The following is a 21,897-nucleotide window of genomic DNA, read 5'->3' on the forward strand; positions in this document are numbered from 1 at the left end:
AATTTTCCAAAACTCCCTGGACTCGGCAATGGTCCCGGCAGACTGGAAAACTGCTAATGTAACACCCTTATTTAAAAAGGGCAGTAGACAGAAGGCTGGAAACTATAGACCGGTTAGCCGAACATCTGTGGTAGGTAAAATTTTTTAGAGTCCATTATTAAGGAGACAGTAACAGGACATTTGGATAATCATAATTTAATAGGACAAAGTCAGCATGGTTTTATGAAGGGGAAGTCATGTTTGACAAATTTGCTGGAGTTTGAGGAAGTAACATATAGGGTGGATAAAGGGGAACCAGTGGACGTAGTGTATTTAGACTTCCAAAAGGCATTTGACAAGGTGCCACACAAAAGATTATTGCTTAAGATAAAAAATCACAGGATTGGGGGTAATATTCTGGCATGGATAGAGGATTGTCTATCTAACAGAAGGCAGAGAGTTGGGATAAATGGTTCATTCTCAGACTGGCAATCAGTAACTAGTGGTGTTCCGCAGAGGTCAGTGCTGGGTCCCCAACTCTTTACAATCTATATTAACGATTTGGAGGAGGGGACCGAGTGTAACATATCAAAGTTTGCAGATGATACTAAGATGGGGGGGAAAGTAGTGAGTGAGGAGGACATAAAAAACCTGCAAGGGGACATAGACAGGCTAAGTAAGTGGGCAGAGATTTGGCAGATGGAATAAAATACTGGAAAGTGTGAGGTTATGCACTTTGGCAGGAAAAATCGTAGAGCAAGTTATTATCTTAATGGCAAGAAACTGGAAAGTACTGAAGTACAAAGGGATCTGGGGGTCCTGGTGCACGAAACTCAAAAGGTTAGTATGCAGGTGCAGCAAGTGATTAAGAAGGCCAATGGAATGTTGGCTTTCATTGCTAGGGGGATAGAATATAAAAAGGGAGGTATTGCTTCAGTTGTACAAGGTATTGGTGAGACCGCACCTGGAATACTGCGTACAGTTTTGGTGTCCATACTTAAGAAAAGACATACTTGCTCTCGAGTCAGTACAAAGAAGGTTCACTCGGTTAATCCCGGGGATGGACATATGAGGAGAGGTTGAGTAGATTGGGACTCTACTCATTGGAGTTCAGAAGAATGAGAGGCGATCTTATTGAAACATATAAGATTGTGAAGGGGTTGGATCGGGTGGATGCGGGGAAGATGTTCCCGATGATGGGTGAAACTAGAACTAGGGGGCATAGTCTTAGAATAAGGGCTGCTCTTTCAAAACTGAGATGAGGAGGAACTACTTCACTCAGAGGGTGGTAGGTCCATGGAATATGCTGCCCCAAAAAGCTATAGAAGCTACATCATTACATAAATTTAAAACAGAAATAGACAAGTTTCCTAGAAGTAAAGGGAATTAAGGGTTACGGGGAGCGGGCAGGAATTTGGACACGAGTCCAGGTTCGGATCGGACATGGCCCTGTGGGTAGCGGAGCGGGCCCGTGTAGCCTGATCCTGCTCCTATTTTGTGTGTCTAATTCTGTTAGATTCAGGAGATGGTTCTGTGATAGTAGATTGGCGGTTAGGATCAGATCAGCCATGATCTTATTGAATGGCGGAGCAGGCTCGAGGGGCCGATTGGCCTACTCCTGCTCCTATTTCTTATGTTATGTTCTTATATGGGACGGGGCGGACAGCCAATCCACTGCCAGGAGGCGGGTAGTCTATTTAAACACAATAATGAGGCTGGAAGCCTCTGCTTTAACCTCCATTTTGAATTTAATTTTAACTGGTTGGGTTTTGCAGGCCTCGTGAAACTCGCCAGCTAATGCAAGGAAAGGACTGCCTTTACCTTACCTCCTGGGTCCAGGGTCCCTGCCTAACACTCCCCCTGCGATCGGCAACCCCCCTCCATGAGGCTCCCCCACACCCGGCCCGCGAGACCGGCACGCCCCATGCTCGCAATGTTCTGCAGGTCCCCCCATCCCCCACCCTTCCAGCTGGCCCACGACAACCCTCCCCCAACCACTCCCGCTTCTTCAGCCAGCCATCGTGATGTTCTGAAAACCCCACCCCCCCGCAATGTTTTGGAGACACCCCCACTCCTCCAGCCAACCCATGATCACAATGTTCTATAGGGACCCCCCACCCATCCCGGTCTACAATCACTAATACACCCGACCCCCTGCACCTCCGGCCACCCCTTCGGCCCTCACACAATCCCTCCCTCCCCTGCTGCCTAGTGCCACAGGCCTACCCGACCGGAGCTAGTCAGCGCCTCAATCTGCCTGGCTGCAGGTGGGAAGCAGAGGTTTCCCATGCAAATCAGGCCCTGCCAGAAACCAGTTTTCCTGGGTTTCCCAACCGGTTCGGAGGTCCCCCACCCCTCCTTTCCCCTGCCCCTTCCACATTAAAATTCAACCCCATGTATTGGAGAGAAAAGAGGCACCCAGAACCCACGCTTGAAGCAGGCATTATTTACATATGCAATGGGCCTCAACACCTGTTTCAGGTCCCCTTCCTGAAACTGATTTGCCCTGAACACCTCTGGTGCTGGATAGATCTACTAACGGCCTAATCATTGGTCCTGAAATGCCACCAAAAGTGCATTTTTAAAAATAAACTTCTGAATATGGAGCTGAAGACCATTGCCGGCCGCAGCGCGGATCTCTCCCAATCGCCAACCCCCTCCCAGGACCTACCCAAGGGCCGCTACTGGCAACAGTGGGCCGAAATTCAAATCTGATTCACCAGTTAGCTGCCGAGCACCAAGATCAGGTCTGCCTCGAGCCCACCTGTTCCAGTGCCGGGATCATTCCCTGCTCCCAGAAACAATTTCTAGGCCTAAGAGTTGGCCACATATTGTGGGTACTAGCACAGTACAATCGAATCACCGTATAAAGTATTGAAATACCCTTCTTAAAACCCATTTCTTGCAAGGTTTGATAAGCAGTTTGACTTGGATGAAACATTCTTTGTAGACCTTAGTGTAATATTGCACATGGATAAGAAATTTCCAGTACACCCATGGACATCAGATCTCCAGTCACAACTAAAAACATGAAAATTCTCCTCAATCAGCCCAAAGGCCAATGAAGTCAGTTTATCAACCAACATCAAAACCCCAAAGCAGATTATCTGATCTTTCTTTTATCCGATGTTGTTGCGAACTTGTTGTACACAAAATTGGCTGCTGAATTTACTGACACAACAGTGAATTCACTTCAGAACTGAACTATTAGTTATAAAGCACTTTAGGACATCCCAAGAACATGAAAGGCACAATATGAATACAATTTAATTCCTTATTTGATCATCCCAAACTTACAATGCTGATGGGTTGACAGATGTTTCCATATTTTTTTGGCCTTCTAATATTTTTGCAATGTATAATTTAATTAGCCTGTAACAAAGCCTCTGGCCACGATTTTGCCGGCACCCAGAGGGCGGGTTTGGAGGCAGGTCAGTTGGTTTAAAAAAATATATAAAATAGCAAAAATTGACGGCAGGTTCCGACCCTACCGTCAACCCGCCTCCGTGCAACTTTCCCAAAGGCAGCCTCCCGATCGGTCCCGCCACCAAATGGAAGGATAGGCCCTTAAGGCAGTTAACTGCTTCGATAATGCTATTTTGACAGCGGTTTTAGATTTTACCACTTTCTCTGCATGTTCCACGCTGTTCCCAAACCATGCCAGCTGATTTGTGGCGGGTTCACAAGTGGCTGCCTTCTTCACAGCTGCAGCTCCAGCATAAAAACGGAGCTCTCAACAAGGCTCAGTTGCAGATGGCAGAACTTTGTTTTTTGAGGTCTTGGAAAACTTTTTGCAGGTCTACTGATCTTGGAAGTGGTGAAGCGGAGATCCATCTCCAGTGTGACCTCCTGGGGAAACCTTCTCCCCACATTGACTGAGTGCTTCCTCAACTGAGATATCTACCAGCAGCATGGGAACCATTTATTTCTTTTCATCCTGGTCCTCCGATTCGGAGGAACAGCAGCCACTGCAGCAGCAGAACCAGGCACAACAGCAGCACCAACGGCAGGAGCACCTACCTCCTCCTCACCCACCTGATGCGGCACAGGGCAGAAGGCGTCAGCGCAGGGCTGCACGTCGCCGCAGGAGATATCCCCAACACAGGGTTTAGAGGCCAAGGATGACCTTCCTCAACATGACTGAGCAGCAGTGCCAAAGGAGGCGGAGACTTTCACGAGAGGTAGTCGCTGACATCTGCACAATGCTGCATCAACACCTGGAGCCCAGAGGAGCGGGTGGACACCCCTTACCGGTGGCTGTCAAAAGTCACCACCGCACTCAAATTTTTTGCTTCAGGTTCCATCCAGGGATCATCAGCAGACATCAGCGGCACCTCCCAGTCGACCGCACACACTTGCATCACGCAGGTAACTGATGCCCTCTTTGCAAAGGCACACAATTACATCCACTTCTCCACAGATGAAGCAAGTGTAACCGCACGTGCGGTTGGCTTTGCAAATATGGCAGGCTTGCCAAGGGTGCAGGGCGTCACAGACTGCACATGTGGCCCTTGGGGCACCCCATCACAACCCAGCTGTTTGTCAACTCCAAGGGCTTCCACTCCCTTAACGTGTAGCTGGTGTGTAACCACAGGAAGGACATTTTGCATGTTTGCGCGAAGTACCCTGGCATTTGTCATGACTCGTTCATCCTGCGACAGTCTAGTGTACCTCCACTCTTCAATCCACCAACACAACTTTCCGGATGGCTACTTGGAGACAAGGGCTGTCCCCTGAAGTTGTGGTTGATGACGCTGTTGAGGAGGCCATCGAACGAAGCCGAGGAGCGCTACAATGCCAGCCACATTTCGAACAGATACATCATCGAGCAAACCATCGGCTTGCTGAAGATGCGATTCAGATGCCTTGACAGATCAGATGGGGCCCTACAGTACTCAGCAGCCAGGGTCTCCAGAATCATTGTGGTCTGCTGTGCACTGCACAACATTGCACAGCATCGTGGCTTGCACCTGCCTGAGGAACAAGTGGCCCAGCGCATAGCCTCCTCAGCTGAAGGAGGAAGACGACCTTGCGGAGGTGGATGAGCAAGCTGCAGCAGCACGCGAGCACATTGCTGCCCGGGATGCAAGGAATGCACTAATTTTTGCCAGATTCGCTTAGGTAGACGAATCAAACATGTGGCTGGCACTTTATCACACCATAGACAATGGATAAGAACCTGTGGGTTCCTATCACTCTGATCACCATCATTACAAATGCAAGTCATCCTAAGCCCTCAATGTGCAACTTCCATTTCCCAGATCACATAGGCCAGAACGTCAACTGTTTGCCATCGCTTCTGTTTATTCAATGCACGAAAGGATGACAATGGCAAAAATTAAACAACACAACACCCAAGTGACTACCCTTGTGGCTAATTGTACTTCATCTTCCTCTTACGCGTGCTTCTACGTGGTGCTTCCCCTGTGGCTTCAGCAGATGTGGAGGCACCTTGCTCACTTTCATGCTGCTCCTGCTTCGACACCTTTAACAGGCATCCTCTGGGTTTGCGAGCCTGAGGGGGCTCGGCAACAGTCTGCTCCTCCTGCGTCTGTGCAGGGGCCGAGACACCCATCTCAGTTGGGTGAGAACTCTGGTGGGGCTCTGACCGAGGGCTACTCAGTGGCACGGGAGTGTGAGTGCTTGAACAGGAGCCCCCGCCTCCTTGTTGCCTGCCACCAACATCCCTCTCATGGGTCAGCCCCACTTCAGTGGTAGCAAGTGGCTTGGCAGCATCTTGCTGCACATCAGGGGGGCCATGAGGACCCGTATCTGCACTGGCACTCTTACTCAAAAGGACTTCCATGAAACTCTGGTTTCTCTGCTCAATAGCTGCCCATCGCTCCTCCAGAGATGTCAGTCTATTCTGAACATTCGCCATGTTTTCCAGACTCTGGTGAGTTATTTCCTCCATGGCCATAGCCATCCCCTTCTCTACCATAGCCAACTTTTCCAGAGAGGTAGCCATCATTTCCAGAGGTTGCCATCCTTTCCGTGGTGGTGTGTTCATGCGCCATTGCCTTCACAAAGGCACTGCTCATGTTAGCGATGGACTCCTCCATCCTCACCACACTCGTAGTAACCCTGGAGACAAAACCTGCCAGAGACTCCTGCACTTGTTCCTGGAGTTCCAACACCGCTCTCTTTCTGGAGGGACCCGGAGGCACAGGGTCCACAAGCAGCTGAGCAGAGCTGGGAGCGCCCTGCGACGAAGACTCTCCACTGCTGTCCCTGTCTCCACCATCTGCTGATGCTCACTTGTGAGCGGTGATACACCAGGTGACAACACTACTCTGTCGCGAAGGACCCACCGAGGTGTGTGTATCTGCGCTGGTGCTGGGTGCGCTTAATTCTGCTGACGCTGCGCCCTCAGAGGTTGCAGGTTTCTCCGAGGTGTCTTCCGGCTCAGACTTTTCCTCCTGGACTGTGGGGAGGGGGGCTGTCGATGGTCCTGTGGGGGAGTAAAGGCATGAGTTTGACATGCGATATTAACATAGCGTGCACATGGAATTGTGCAGATGATCATAAGTCAATCTGTATGAGCATCAGATGCCATATCAATCAATCATGCAATGTAAATGAGATGCAAATCTATTCTGTCACCAGCTTGCTCTGCTGCGCCCATCTGACCGTCCCCCACTTCCAGATCCTCATTGCCTCCAATGATCTCCAGGGCCGCCTCCTCAGCGTTGGCGAGATGGGCAATGGAAGGTGACTGTCCTCCTGTCTTAGCCCTCTCCCTCTTATTGTGGGCTCTCTTTTCCTGCAATGAGGGACACAAGTGGAGTTTGAGTGAGAATGATGGAGTGAGTGGAGAGAATCCATAGCATAGATGCTTAGGAGACAAAGATGGAGTGAGGTGCCAATACCAAGGGCCCTCCCTATGCATTGTTAGTTGTTGTCATAGCATCACAGTGATGGCGAATAGGAGGGCAGCATAGTCGAATAGTGAAGCGATTGTGTACATAGAGGGGGCTGGTGAAAGGTGCAAGGGTAAAGTGGGATGTGCAGGAGTAGGTTGACAATGCAGAGTGCTGGTGACGAGAGGAGCTGGGGAGAAGATTGAGGCCAAGTGTGATGTTATACTTACTTCTCCTAAGCGGACCAGGTCGTTGAACCTTTTTCAGCACTGCATCCAGGTTTGAGGGCACATGGATGTGGAGCTCATCTCCTGATCAATTTGCAGCCAGACTGCTTTTGTTTGCTGTGGTGGCTTCTTCCGTCCAGAGGATGGGAAGAGTACCTCCCTGCGCCCTCCGACTCCCTCCACAAGAGCATGGAGCGAGTGTTCGTCAAATCTGGGAGGCCTTGGCCCTCGAGATAGTCATGGCAGCAGTTGTTGCGAGGAAAACCAGCAGCAAATAATGAGAAAATGAACCACGGCTGCATGGGCTCCTTAAATGCAGCTGGCTCACAGACATCAGCAGAGGAGAGTTCTAGACCCAAACCACTGATTGGCCAGGGGAACGCACACGCAGGGATTCAATTGCCCAATTAGGGCAAAATTGCAAATTTTTACCGACTAAAAGCGGCGGTGGGATCGGAACCAGTCGGCCACCTGACCCGCGCCCAACCTGCCACCAACGACAAAATCGCGACCTCTGTCTCTTAACAGATTTTCAAACCAACCAGATCTGGATCCCACAAACAATTGGGTGGTGATTTTCCCAGCCCCGAGGCGGGACACTTGGCAAAATCTGAGGGCGGGTTCGGAACCCGCCTCCAAGCAATTTTGCCGGAGGCAGGTTTGATGGGTGTGATTCGGTCCCGCCATCATCAGTCGGGAGAGGTAGTTAAGACCCTTAAATAGTAGTTACGGGCCGATTGTGACAGGCCTTTGTTATTTTACCATATTTTGAGAGTGTTGCACGACCCTGCTAAACCACGCCAGCTAATCCTCGCGGGTTGACAACTGGGTGGCCTCCTCACAGCTGCAGCTCCACCATTAAAACTGAGCTTTCATCAGAGATCAGTTGCAGGTGGCAGAACTTTGGTCCAACAGGTCTTTCAGCACTTTTAGCAGGCCTACCGAAGTCGGAGGTGCTGCAACTTCTATCACTCAACTGTGGGACCTCCTTGGAAAACCCTCTCCCAGCTTGGACTGAGCGCTTCCCCAATGGAGGTATCTGCCAGCAGCATGGGAACCATTTATTTCCTTTCATCACGGACCTCAGATTCGGATGAGGAGCAGCCACGGCAGCAGCAGAACCAGGTAGAACAGCAGCAGGAGCCCCAACCTCCTGCTCACCCACCTGATGCTGCACAGGGCAGAAGGCACCAGCGTATGGAAGCACATCGCCGCAGGAAATACCCCCCTCTCCGGGTTTACAGAGGACGAGCTACCTTAACATGACTGAGCTGCAGTGCCAAAGCAGGCTGAGACTTTCGCGAGAGGATGTCAGAGACATCTGCGCACTGCTGCACCAACACCTGGAGCCCAGAGGAGCATGTGGACACCCCTTACTGTCACCACTGCACAACCTTTTTGCCTCAGGCTCCTTCCAGGGATCATCAGCAGACATCAGCGGCATCTTCCAGTTGGCCGCCCACAGTTGCATCACGTAGGTTACCGATGCCCTTTTCGCAAAGGCCCACAATTACATCCACTTTTCAAGGCATCAAGCAAGTGTAGCCGCGCGTTCAGTTGGCTTTGCAAATATGGCAGGCTTGCCAATGGTGCAGGGCGTCATAGACTGCACACGTGGCCCTTAGGGCACCCCATCACAACCCAGCTATCTTAGTCAACCGCAAGGGCTTCCACTCCCTCAACGTACAGCTGGGTGTAACCACAAGGAGATTTTGAATGTTTGCACTAAGTTCTGTGGTAGTTGCCATGACTCGTTCATCCTGCGGAACTCGTGTTCCTCCGCTCTTCAATCCGCCAAACCAACTTAACGGATGGCTCCTTGGTGACAAGGGTTACCCCCTGAAGAAGTGGCTAATGACGCCGATCAGGAGGCCAGCTAACGAGGCTGAAGAGCGCTACAACGCCAGCCACATTTCGACCACATCCATCATTGAGCAAACCATTGGCTTGCTGAAGACGCGATTCCGAAGCCTTGACAAATCAAGTGGAGCCCTGCAGTATTCAGCAGCCAGGGTCTCCGGAATGGTCGTGGTCTGCTGTTCACTGCACAACATGGTACATTGTCGTGACTTGCAGCTTCCTGATGAGCAAGTGGCTCAGTTGATAGGATAAGGAGGGGGGCAGGAGGAGGAGGAGGAGCACCGAGCGGCGGCGTATCGAGCAGCAGCAGCGGCAACACGCGAGCACATGGCTGCCCGTGATGCAAGGAATGCACTCATCCTGGCCAGATTTGCATAGGTTGCCCATTTAGGCACATGTCCTTGGCTCCATCTTAACACATGATAGACAATGGACATGACTCTCTGGCCTCCTTTCACTCTGACCACCAACCTGACCACGCAAGTGTCGCGTAGCCCGCAATATGGAGCTGCCTAAGGTGAAGTAACAGATGCCATCACGCCAACAGTTTGCCATCACCTCATTTTAATGCATTCAAACAGGGATGACATTTCATCACTAAACAGAAACGATCACCCAAGTGCCTACCCCTGTGACTATTGGCGCTTTATTTTTCTCTTACGCGTGCTCCTACGTGGTGCTCCCCCTGTGGCTTCAGCAGAAGTGGCCCCTTGCTCACTTTGATGCTGCTCCTGCTTCGACACCTTTGGTGGGCATCCTCTGGGTTTCCGAGCCTGTGAGGCCTCGCCAAACGTCTGCTCATCCTGCAGCAGTGCAGGGGCGGAGACACCCATCTCGGTTGGGTGCGGATTCTGTTGGGGCTCTGACCAAGGGCTACGCAGTGGCATGGACGTGTAAGCGCTTGGAGAGGAGCCCTCACTTCCTGGTTCTCTGCCACCAACTTGGGTCAGGTCCACCTCAGCACTTGCAAGTGGCTTGAGAACACCTTGCTGCACATCAGGGGGGCCATGGGGACCTGTATCTGCACTGGCAGTCCTACTCAAAAGAACATAAGAAATAGGAGCAGGAATAGGCCACTTGGCCCCTCGAGCCTGCTCCGCCATTCAATAAGATCATGGCTGATCTTGGGCTCAAAGCTGCATCCCTGCCCGCTCCCCATAACGCTTCACTCCCTTATCTTGCAAAACTCTGTCCATCTCCACCTTAAATGTATTTAATGACCCAGCCCCAGCTCTTTGGGGCAGAGAATTCCACAGATTTACGACCCTCAAAGAGAGAGAGAAAAAGGACTTCCATGAAGCTCGGGTTTCTCTGCTCAACAGCTACCCATCGCTCCTCCAGAGATGTCAGTCTATTCTGAACAATCACCATGTTTTCCTGACTCTGGCAACTTATTTCCTCCATGACTGTAGCCATCCTTTCCGTGGTGCTGCGTTTTTGCGCCATTGCCTCCGCAACGGCACTGCTCATGTTAGAGTTGGACTCCTCCATCCTCTCCACACTCGCAGTGACCCTGGAGACGAGACCCGTCAGACTCCTGCACCTGCTCCTGGAGTTCCAGCACCGCTCTCCTTCTGGATGGATCCCGAGGCACAGAGTCCACATGCAGCAGATCAATGCGAGGAGAGTCCTGCGACCTCCGACGAGGACTCTCCACTGCTGTCCCTGTCTCCACCACCTGCTGATGCTCACCTGTGAGATGTGATACACACGGTGACAACACTACTTTGTCCCGAAGGTCCCACCGAGGTGTGCGTATCTGCGCTGGTGCTGGGTGCGCTTACATCTACTGACGCTGTGTCCTCAGAGGTTGCAGGTTCCCCTGAGGAGTCTTGCTGCTCAGTCTCTTCCTCGTCGACAGTGGGGTGGGGCTCCGTGGATGGTCCTGTGGGGGAGTAAAGGCATGAGTTAGACATTTGACGGAAGTGTGGCATGCACATGCAATAGTGCAGATGCTCAAGTGGCATTCTAATAATGTACACCAGCAGCCATTTCAGTCACTCAAGCAGTGTAAATGAGAGAGACGCAAAACCATTCTGTCACCAGCTTGGTCTGCATTGCCCGTCTGTCCATCCCCCACCTCTGCGCCGGCGATGTCCATGGCCGCCTCTTCAGCCTGGGTGAGAAGGGCTAGGGAAGGTGGCCCTCCTCCTGCCTTCGCCCTTTCCCTTCTATTGTGGGCTCTCTTCTCCTGCAGTGAGGGAGACAAGTGGAGTTGGAGTGAGAATGATGGAGCGAGTGTAGAGAGTCCAGAGCATAGATGCTTAGAAGGAGACAGAGATGGAGTGAGGTTCCATGTCCAAGGGCCCTCCCTGTGCGTTGGTAGTTGTTGTCATTGCATAACATTGAAAGGGAGTGTGAGGGCAGCATAGTCGAATAGTGAAGTGATTGCGTTCATAGAGTGAGAGGGATGGCGAAAGGTGCAAGGGTTGTAAGGGTAAAGTGGGATGTGGAGGAGGAGGTTGACAACGCAGAGTGCTGGTGATGAGAAGAGGAGTGGAAGGAGGGTCAAGCTGAAGGTATACTCACTTAGCCTGATCTTACAAGGTCATTGAACCTTCTACTGTATCCATGTTCTGCTGCACACTGATCTGGAGGTGATCGCCCTTGCCAGCTGTACCCAGACAGCCTTGGTTTCTTTCCCAGATGAGGGGAAGAGCACCTCTCTGCTAGCTCTCGCCCCCTCAACCAACATGCCCAGCGCCTCATCCGAGAACCTCGGGGAGGCCCTTGCCTTGGAGTTGGCCATTGTTGAAGCTGAAAAAATGTTGGAGGTGGCGCAGCATCGACCAAAAACCAGTGAAATGAGCCACGGCAGCAAGCAGCCTTTAAATGAAGCTAGATAAGTGACGTCAGCAGAGGAGAGTTTCATTCCCAAAAGACTAATTGGCCCAGGGGAACCCACACCTCTAAAATCAACTGGCCAATTAGGGGGAAAAAAAACACAAATTTTTCCCACCTCAGTGGAGGCGGGTTTGGAACCCACCTAAACCGAAACCCGCCTCCATTGGGAAAATCGTAGTGTCTCAAAATGGAGGCATAAAGTGGACAAGAAAAAAAAGTGCTTCCATTTTAATTCTAGATATTTCAGAACCGTCAGATAACATACAAAAACGTTTGTATTTTGTTACATGCCTTTATTTTTGTGTTGTATCAAATGCAAGGCTATCAATGCCACTCTTAAGCAGGACTCCGAGTGCTGCACAATTCTACAGCCAAGAATCAGCAGCAGGCAGTGCACAAGATATATAGTTGGCCGTTACAGTAAACAGTTTAGAGCAAATGCACAAAGCTTCTGTATTAATCAAGAAGTTACGATAAAAAGACAAACCATCTCTTGTGCCTCTGCTGCTGGTTCTTCTCCTCCAGATATTGCTATCACCACGATGAGAATGGTTTTGCCGCTATTGTTTCCATAACCGGTGGAATCCAAGCCCAAATTCCCTTGCTGGTTGTGGGCCAGCTGATGGTCCACTTCTGGTCTCTTCCTTGTTCAATCGCTGGCTGCTCTAGCTCTCGTTCTCTACTGCTCAGTATCAATCTCCTTTGCTCCTTAGGTACAGTAGGTTTATTGTTCAAGTAGCTTGCTCAAAACTTCAGCTTTTTAATAAAAAAACTAAAAATGACACCACATTACCAAGTGGTGCACATAAATGATCTATATATGTTTATTAGAAGTACAGATCACTTGGTAATATGCTCTAGAATCTATACTTGCAACTTTAAAAAAAAAAATCAGCCACTGAATTCTAGGGACACCTTATTCTCAAGGCAGGTGATTACTTCCCCTCTAATTCTTACATTCTCTGTGGCAGTGGCAACTTATCCACTCAGCACCTCCTCATAGCAGCAAGACAGATCAAAAATGTGAAGTTGGGGTGGGGATGGACGTGGAAAAAACCCTGCATTTCACCACTACTATAGTCCTGCATGTTAATTTTCCAAATCAATGCCCCACTTCTCCATCTTATCTAAAGTACAGGAAACTTTGTGCTATCCGGAGGTCAGGAATCCGGCATTCTCGAGCTACCGGCAAAACCGCACCTCAGTAACCGGCAATGTTGCCGGTTACGAGTCAGAGTCTCCAACGGTTGCCGAGTTCGTCAGTGGGGGTAGTTCTCCAAACTGCCACTACTCGGCCTCTTGGCGCTATCGGAAGTCGGAACACCTCAGAAACCCTGCATGTGGAGTCTCACTCTCCCATGCTGCCGGATAGCCTCTTCTGATCAGTCATTTTTCAGGGTTCCAGTACTGTGTTTCTCCAACGTTGTTACAACTCATTGGGTTGAATTATGGAAATCCCAAAAGATCATCCAACCAAAAAGGAAGAGAGTGGTGTTAACTTTAAAGCAGAAAATCGATATATGTAAACGACTAGAATTGGGAGCGAAGTGTGCGCACATTATGAATGAATTCAAAATCGGTTCGTCAACAATGTACGACATCAAAGCGCAGAAGGATAAGCTGCTCAAGTTTTATACAAGCTCGGAGACACCTAACAGTGTAGAGAAACGGCACACGCTTCATAAGCCTAAGCTTGAAGAGCTGGATACCGTGCTTTGAGTGGTTTTGTCTGAAGCGTTCAGAGGGTGTTCCGATTTCCGGACCCATGCTAATCGAGAAAGGGAAGGATTTCTATGCAAAGATGGAGCTCACTGAGAAGTGTGCTTTCTCTGATGGATGGCTATCATGCTTCAAGGCACGGCACGGGATACGACGACTCGATGTTTCCGGGGAGAAGAAATCAGCTGATCACGACGCTGCCGAAGAATACTGCGAATATTTCAATCAGATTGTGAAGCAACATAATTTGTCGCCAGCACAGATATACAATGCCGATGAAACTGGCTTATTTTGGAGGTGTTTGCCAGAATCAACACTTGCTGGGGCTAGTGAGGCTAATGCTGCAGGTTACAAGAAAAATAAGGATCGTGTAACTGTGCTAACATGTGCGAACGCTGCTGGATCACACCGGGTTAAACTTCTCGTCATTGGGAAGTATAAAAATCCCCGTGCATTTAAGAATGTGAAGCACTTACCTGCCGAGTACAAAGCTCAAACAAATGCTTGGATGGATAAGGAAACCTTTTCAAATTGGTTCCATCATACTTTTGTTCCATCTGTGAGGGGACATTTCCGTAGAATAGGGAAACCTGAAGATAGCAAATGCATTTTATTGCTTGATAATTGTAGAGCCCATCCGCATAAATCAAAGTTGGTTTCGGGAAATATTTTCACCATTTATTTGCCACCAAATGTAACTTCTCTCATACAACCCATGGACCAGGGCGTTATCCAAAATCTCAAGTGTCATTACAAGAAAGACTTCCGACGTAAACTGATAAGCCAAGATGACAATACAGGTATACAAGCATTTCAGAAGGCATACAATCTTAAAGATGCCATCTTTAATGTTGCATGTTCCTGGAAATTGGTGAAAGGTCACACTTTGAGACAAGCCTGGTGCAAATTATTGCCTTCTGTAATGTTTGCTGAAGGTTCTTCTTCAGAGGAGGAATTTCATGGGTTCAATCTTCGTCCACAGAAGACTGCAGTAATGGAAATGGCTGACGACATGGTGAATGATGTAGGCCCAGCAAACCTTCTACGTCACCTCAGTGAATGTGATATTCAGCAGTGGGTTGATGCAGATAGAGAAGTTGCTGTTGGCCATTTGCTAAGTGATGATGAAGTAATGGATAATGTTTTGAATCCAAAGAAAAAAAAAGGAAAGTGTGATGGAAACTGACGAGGATGAGATTTATGAAGTGAGAAAGGTTTCTTGGGCTAAAGCTGCAGAATATTTTGAAGGATTACTTATATTTGCTGAAAGCCATTCTTGCTATTCTGCCCAAGAAGTTATGCAGCTCCATGTTCTGCATTCCAACTTTCTACAAAAAAGGCAAGCGTCCACGAAGCAAGCAGACATCCAGGACATGTTTAAGAAACCTTCCAAAAGAGTTGGAGCAGTGGAAGTGCCTGAAGAATCTGTTGAAGTGCATGATCCTGATGACCCAGCTGGCATGGATATTCCTGATGAAATAGTTGTCTTGGAATAAGTGTACAGTCAACCACCGTACAGTCCTTTATACTGTACTGTACAGTCGTTTAAGTTTTGGTGCACTGCACAGTCGTTTATAAGATTTGTTTTACTGTTAAGTTAATAAAGAGTTATGGATTACCATCAACTGGCAGTACTGTACTTAATCAAGTATCTTTCACCATCCATTTAACACAACATTCTGTAGGTGAGTACAGTACCCAATTACTGTATATTGCACATTTCTTGATTTTTAAATTTTTCTTTGTTAAATATAACCTGGGTAGGTAACCCGCTCAGGCATCCGGAGCTTTTTAAAAAATCGGCAGTAGCTTAGTCCCGTCGGTGCCGGATAGCACAAAGTTTCCTGTAATAGAGTACCATATAAGACAGCTTTATAGATGAAGCTCGCAAAAAGATCACTGTTTTCTTGGACTACATTGTAGATCTAAAATCACTGATAATACACTTGGCAACAAGAAAAGTGCATTTTCAGAATTTGCAGAGATGGAGGTCACTTGACAAAATGCAAACATTATAGATCTTCCAAGCACTTGGAACAAAATAAACATCCAGTACATGTCAGTCAGCTCCCAATCTGGTCATTCCTTACCTTAGCAAGTTCGTTTGTCAGCTCTTCTCGCTCTTCATCCGTCATTCCACCTCCTAGAACAGCAGTTGCAGCTGCATCTTCTCCTACTTCCGGTGCTGGATCACTTTGCAGCAGACCTGCAACAAACAACAGAAACGCGCACGATCAGCTATTGCTCTCCACTACTTCAGTATCTGTTTTCTTAGGTACTCTAGGTTTAATGTTCAAGTAGCTTGCTCAAAACCCTTTTTTTTTTTTTTTAAATTAAAAGTAAAAAACTTAAACTATTATTACCAAGTGGCATACCTACACGCAAATGAATTTTCATTACTGATGCACATCATTTTGCATTAATATTGAGATTAGTTAAATTTTAACCCAAAAGGGTGCAGTTTACTTAAAGAAATATTCCTGCAATCATTTATTTTAATCTAATTTAGTAATTCTAGCCTCTAAAAGATGCTGCACTATGTTAATCGTGAGTTGCTAAAGCTTAAATATCTATGCACAAAATTTTTACATTTTGTGTAGAGTTAGTATTCTTATGAAAATTAATGTTAACTCAGTGGCAAGAAAATAAACCTCTAAGTCAACCCAACGTCAGTGGTGGGGAAACATTTAAAGACAATAATGCAGGACTGAGAGGTTTATCCCATGCCTCTTTTTTGAACAGAGGTGTAATATTTGCAACCCTCCAGTCCGCTGGCAACACTCCTATATCCAGGGAGGATTTGAAGGCTAGGGCCTCTGCTATTTCCACACTTACTTCCCTCAGCAACCTAGGGTGCATCCCATCCGGGCTGGGTGACTTTTCTACTTTGAGCGCTGCCAACCTTTTCAGTATCTCTTCATCTATTTTTATCCTATCCAATTTCTCTACTACCTCCTGCTTTACTGTGACATTGGCAGCATCACCTTTAGTGAAGACAGATGCAAAGTATTAATTTAGTACCTCAGCCATGCCCTCTGCCTCCACAAGATGATCTATTTTTTGGTCCGTAATCAACCCCACCCTTCTTTTGACTATTTATAGGTTTATAAAAGACTTTTGCATTCCCTTTTGTTACCATTAATCTTTTCCATAGAGTCTCTTTGCCCCTCTTATTTCCTTGTTCAGTTCTTCTCTGCACGCTGTATTCTGCTTGATTACTATATTATGTATATGACATTTATCATAAGCCTCCTTTTTCAGTTTCATTTTAATCTCTACATCTTTAATCATCTATGGAGCTCCAGCTTTAGATGCCCTTCCTTTGCCCCACATTGGGTTGTCTCTATGCTGTACCCGAACTATCTCCTCTTTGAAGACTTCCCATTGCTCATTTACTGCTTTACCTGCCAATCTTTGTTTCCAATCCACCTGGGCCAGATCCCTTTTCAGCTCACTGAAATTAGCCCTCTTCCAGTTGAATATCTTCACCTTTGCTTGTTCTTTGTCCCTTTCCATAACTACTCTAAACTTGAGACACATATAAACAATTAGATTGGACTGCAAAGGTGGGCTGCTGTCAAGGTTAAAGATTCTTTGACTTTTTTTCTCCCCCCATGGAAAAGATTTGGACATGAGCTACGTTAAGACACCTTTCCCAGCAAAAGCTTGCCTAAAACGGTTTAGCTTCCCAAGACGACCCCATGGTTAATTATGGATTGGTAGGGGGATGAATGGTAATTACAATGAGAGATGGAAAATTCTCAGGGACCGAAACAATTAGCCATGTCTGGTTGTTCAGAAAACACTGCACACCTTAGTGTTGGAAACATTTTGATCTCTGTGGGCACGGAGAGGGGCTTTTAAAATAGTTAGACATAGACAACAACAAAAAAAAGGCCAGTAACAAGGGGAAAATCTCTGCCCCAGTCAGGGAGAGTTTGTGCTTAAACATTAATTAAAATGGCTCACTGAAGCAGGCTCACATACACATGTTCTTGGTTTATTTTTGTAATAGGACACAAACAAAAGTTATACCAAGTGTCTTAACATATTCAGTGTTCTATAAGTTTTGCTTACTGTGGAATAAAGCAGCTTACGAATCAAATGATAGCTCGTCTAGCGTTAACTTGGTCCACCTTCAGAGAGATTGGAGAACAGGTACACAAGAGAACGGAGAGTCGGTCCAGAACACGAGTTTCACCACTATACCTTCATGTCCTATGTAGATATGACAGTGGGAGTAAACTTAAAAGGTGACCTAATTGGGAGTGACTAGTTTGTACAGGGTGCTAAACAATAATGCTAGGTAAATCCATTTGATGAAGCTACTTCCTAAACTATTTGTTGGGTTGCTGATCTGGTTCATGTTGTTGGGGTAGTGAAAGATGGCTTTGTCGGCTCTAGTTTGGTCACTTCTAGTTTACACTGGAGAAAAGGCTGATCAAGGGTGAATCCAGGGAGATAGCAGAGGTGTAGAAAAATATTTAGAGTTGGAAATTATTATTTTTTTAAGCACAAAACAAGGGTAGGAGAGTATAGTTTTTTTTAAGTTTGGGACTATCAAAAGATGGCCTATAAAATGGCATTGTCTGGTCTGATACATTCTAATGTTGGAAGTTATCATCCAGAATTATCCATTACATTTAGTGTTAATCTTAAAGCTAGCTGTCTTAACAGACCACAAACTTTTCTGATAAAAAAGATAGTACCCAAGAAACAGAAATAAGTAACATTGCTTTCAGAATTGTAGCTTTTAGCTTCAGAAGACTGAAACTTTACTCAAAATGAAACTTGGAAAAATGTTACACTATAGATCTGCTAAAAGACTCCAAGACAAGAGCATCATTAAAAAGTAAATATGCCAAGTAAAAGTAACTAAAAAGGCAAAAAGCTACTGTGTCGGTGAAGGGCACATGATCAATAATGCTCTGCACAGTAAAATTCTTGATGCAATGTCCCCATGCACTTGTTGCCATTGGAGTATGTACAATGAGAAATATATTTTAAAAGTTTTAGGTGAAATTTTGAATACTTTTACAAAGTTTCAGAAACAGAGATTAACTTTTATTCCTCTCCCCCAAAATGTATTTTAAAAAGGCATGAATGCCACCATTACTCCCAACTTTCCACCAATACCAGCTATTAAGCATGCAGCAACCTAGGGATACCTCGATCTCATTTTTTCATCCTTCTTTCCCCATCCTCTGCACAATGGTAAAGACCCAGTCCCTGCTCAGTGCATCCTCAGAAACACAATCACTTTAATGAGATTGATCCATGTTACATGTTTACCAGATCAGCTTCAACTCCATATTCTTTGTACGCACTGTGCTTGCACACGTGCATCTGCACTTGTGTGCAGAAGAGCAAGAAAGGAACGAGAAGCAAGCATATATATTGCACTTTTCTGCACCCTCCGTAGAAGGAACATTGCGTAAGTATAGTCATATGCTGGAGAAGAGATCTGTATAAGGAAAGAAGAGAACTGCGATCACTTGTTAGTGGAGTATTGCTACAACTGAAGAGGCACTTTGGGGAAAAAAAAGATTTGGTTAGAATCCCCAGAGAAAACCTCAGCTAAAAGAAACAAACATACACACATATCAAAAAGTGTTATGTTCATAAATAAAGATGTTTTTATTATGAACAGCTAGCTTGTGCTAGTCATTTATTCAGCCATGTGGACTTGTATACAGTATCCATCTTGACTAGTGCCTCGTGGGTAGCCCACTACTAAACATACAGCTCCACCTAGTGTATCATTCTAGAATGACATGTTACTGATCATTACACAAAGGATTAATTCAATTCTGAGGAACAGCAGCAAGAATTGGCAAACGAAGTGCAGAGATTACACTAAAAGATCTTTAAGTACATGAACTTCACCAAACTAAAACCCAAGAGATAGCAGTGCAAAACCATCCTCGCAAAATCGTACATTGAAAGTCAGCTGCACACAATTCAGTCATATGAAAATATAAAAATCTAGGACACACATTTCTTGTCCATAAACCTTATTTCCTGTTGTCATGATTTTGGCCACGCTTTTCAGTCAACATTTACCGCTGCAGATTGCTAATCAACTACGGAATCTCCCAGAATGGAAGTGAATCTCCCAGGCACTACTGCCCAGGATAAAAGTAAAAGTTCAAACCTGTGGTTTGTGCCTGAATACTTCCTTCTGCGCTCTCTGACCCGCACTCTCCGACCTACTACTTAAAATATTGAAGCTCTAAAAGACACGAACATTAGAATCAGGAGAGATACTAAGTCTCAGACAAAGATCAATCTGCTCTTCCACAGTGATGACATCTCAACCATAAAGACCCAAATCATTTCATTTGAATTCTCATTCAACGAAAATAGTTTTGTAAATTTCCCCATATGCTATGCACCTTTCTTTGACCAAAATGCTGAACAAGGTATTGTTCCCAGGATTCTGATAGTGCCTTTTTAAAGTTGCTTTCAAGAGCAGCTGGGTGAAGTGCCATTTTTGTTTTTTTCTTGCCTCTCTTCCCAGGTGAATTGCCTGGCTTTCAGCCTTTACCAACTTTAACAGCAAGGCATAAACTGTAAACCCACCATTTAGGGGGATCATCCCCAGGAACTACCGTCATTGCACTCTTATGTTTCACCAACAGCATGGGTGACTATGCAAGCACATTATTAACTTTCGAGTAACTGTTTAACATTTCAGAGGTGGCCACTCCCACGTAAATATGTTGATGAGTGTGTTTCACACTAACTATTGGATTCATTCAATACCAATTGTAGTAAAGAATCTGAAGACTCACATCAGGCACACACATGGATCCTGGCTACAAAAAGAAGAAATGATGATTGAGGTCCAAGTTCTATTGGAAGGGAATAAACAAACCAACTCATTTTCTCTTAGACCAGCATGTAGAAATGGAAATGCCCACTTTGCATAAATGGAGTATCTGCCCAAGGTCACAAATAACAGCAGTGACAGTGACTGTCTGGTGGAATACATCTCTTGACTGGAATTACTTTTGGACTACTTCCTGTTTTAATATCAGTCAACTTGGAGATTTTGCCATCAATACCAGTGTCCCGGCCATTGGTCTGTACTAAACATAGAAGGATCTGGAAACTCATCTCTGGGATACCCTGCTTATATCCTTAGTTTCCTGTTTTTAAACCAAATATCCATCTAGCACCACATTTTAACCCCTCATTTGTGATACCTTATATCAGCCAATAACCATCAATGTGGAACCTTGTCAAAAGCTTTCTGAAATCCAACTATATCAACTGTATTTCCATAATTATTACAATTGTAGAAGCAGGGCCTCAGGCTATCAGGTAGTGCTCTGGCAAAGCAGTAGTTGTAGACTTCATTGTTGGGGGGTGGCAAGGATGAGGCTGAAGACAGAACACGAGGATAAAATTAACATACTTTACATAAGGCAGTTTATAGAAGTTTAGAAATTGAAAAGGTATGTGTAGATGCAGTATTTATAAATGATATTTATATAGCAATGAATTTAAGTACTATAGCAAAGTAAGAGCCCCTTTTTACAGTATATGGATTATTTAAAAGAGCAGCAAAACAAAATCAACTATAGATATGTGAAGAGAAAAAGATTGGTGAAGTCAAGCGTAGGTCCCTTGCAGTCAGAATCAGGGGAATTTATAATGGGGAACAAAGAAATGGCTGACCAATTAAATACATACTTTGGTTCTGTCTTCACAAAGGAGGAACCAAAAAACCTCCCAGAGATGTCGGGGAACATAGGGTCTAATAAGAGGGAGGAACTGAATAAAATCAATATTTGTAGGGAAATGGTGTTGGGGAAATTCACGGGATTGAAGGCCGATAAATCCCCAGGGCCCGATAATCTACATCCTAGGGTACTTAAGGAAGTGGTCCTAGAAATAGTAGATGCATTGCTGGCCATCTTCCAAAATTCTAGAGAGTCTGGAACAGTTCCCATGGATTGGAGGATAGCTAATGTAACCCCACTATTTAAAAAAGGAGAGAGAAAACGGGGAATTATAGACCGGTAAGCCTGACATCGGTAGTGGGGAAAATGCTAGAGTCCATTATAAAAGATGTAATAGCAGAGCACTTGGAAAACAGTGACAGGATCGGACAAAGTCAACATGGATTTACAAAAGGTAAATCATGCTCGACTAATCTACTGGAATTTTTTAAGGATGTAACTGGTAGAATAGATAAGGGAGAACCAGTGGATGTGGTGTATTTGGACTTTCAGAAGGCTTTCGATAAGGTCCCGCATAAGAGATTAGCGTGCAAAGTTAAAGCACACGGGATTGGGGGTAAGGTACTGTCTTGGATAGAGAACTGGTTGGCAGACAGGAAGCAAAGAGTTGGAATAAACGGGTCTTTTTCTGAGTGGCAGGCAGTGACTAGTGGGGTACCG

The 21,897-nt window shown here is 46.2% G+C and overlaps 1 protein-coding gene across 7 annotated transcripts in view; it reads right to left on the minus strand.

Moving 5' to 3' along the window:
* Nucleotides 1-21,897, minus strand: part of tpd52 (tumor protein D52) — a 127,971-nt gene that overhangs the window by 42,748 nt on the left and 63,326 nt on the right. For 4 of the 7 annotated variants that reach the window (XM_085993220.1, XM_085993221.1, XM_085993222.1 and 1 more), the window contains exons 2-3: nt 16,894-17,017; nt 15,580-15,695 (exon numbers count right to left, since the gene is read on the minus strand). In XM_085993220.1, the coding sequence (XP_085849346.1) occupies nt 15,580-15,695; nt 16,894-17,005 (228 nt within the window). In that variant the 5' untranslated portion in view covers nt 17,006-17,017. Of the gene's footprint in view, nt 1-15,579; nt 15,696-16,893; nt 17,018-17,566; nt 17,708-21,897 lie in introns of all 7 variants that reach the window. The other 3 variants (XM_085993227.1, XM_085993225.1, XM_085993224.1) reach the window with 3 other exon arrangements.

This window comes from Somniosus microcephalus, chromosome 7 (assembly GCF_052327205.1).
Source record: "Somniosus microcephalus isolate GS21.2 chromosome 7, FLI_Smic_1.0, whole genome shotgun sequence".
NCBI classification, from domain to species: domain Eukaryota; kingdom Metazoa; phylum Chordata; class Chondrichthyes; order Squaliformes; family Somniosidae; genus Somniosus; species Somniosus microcephalus.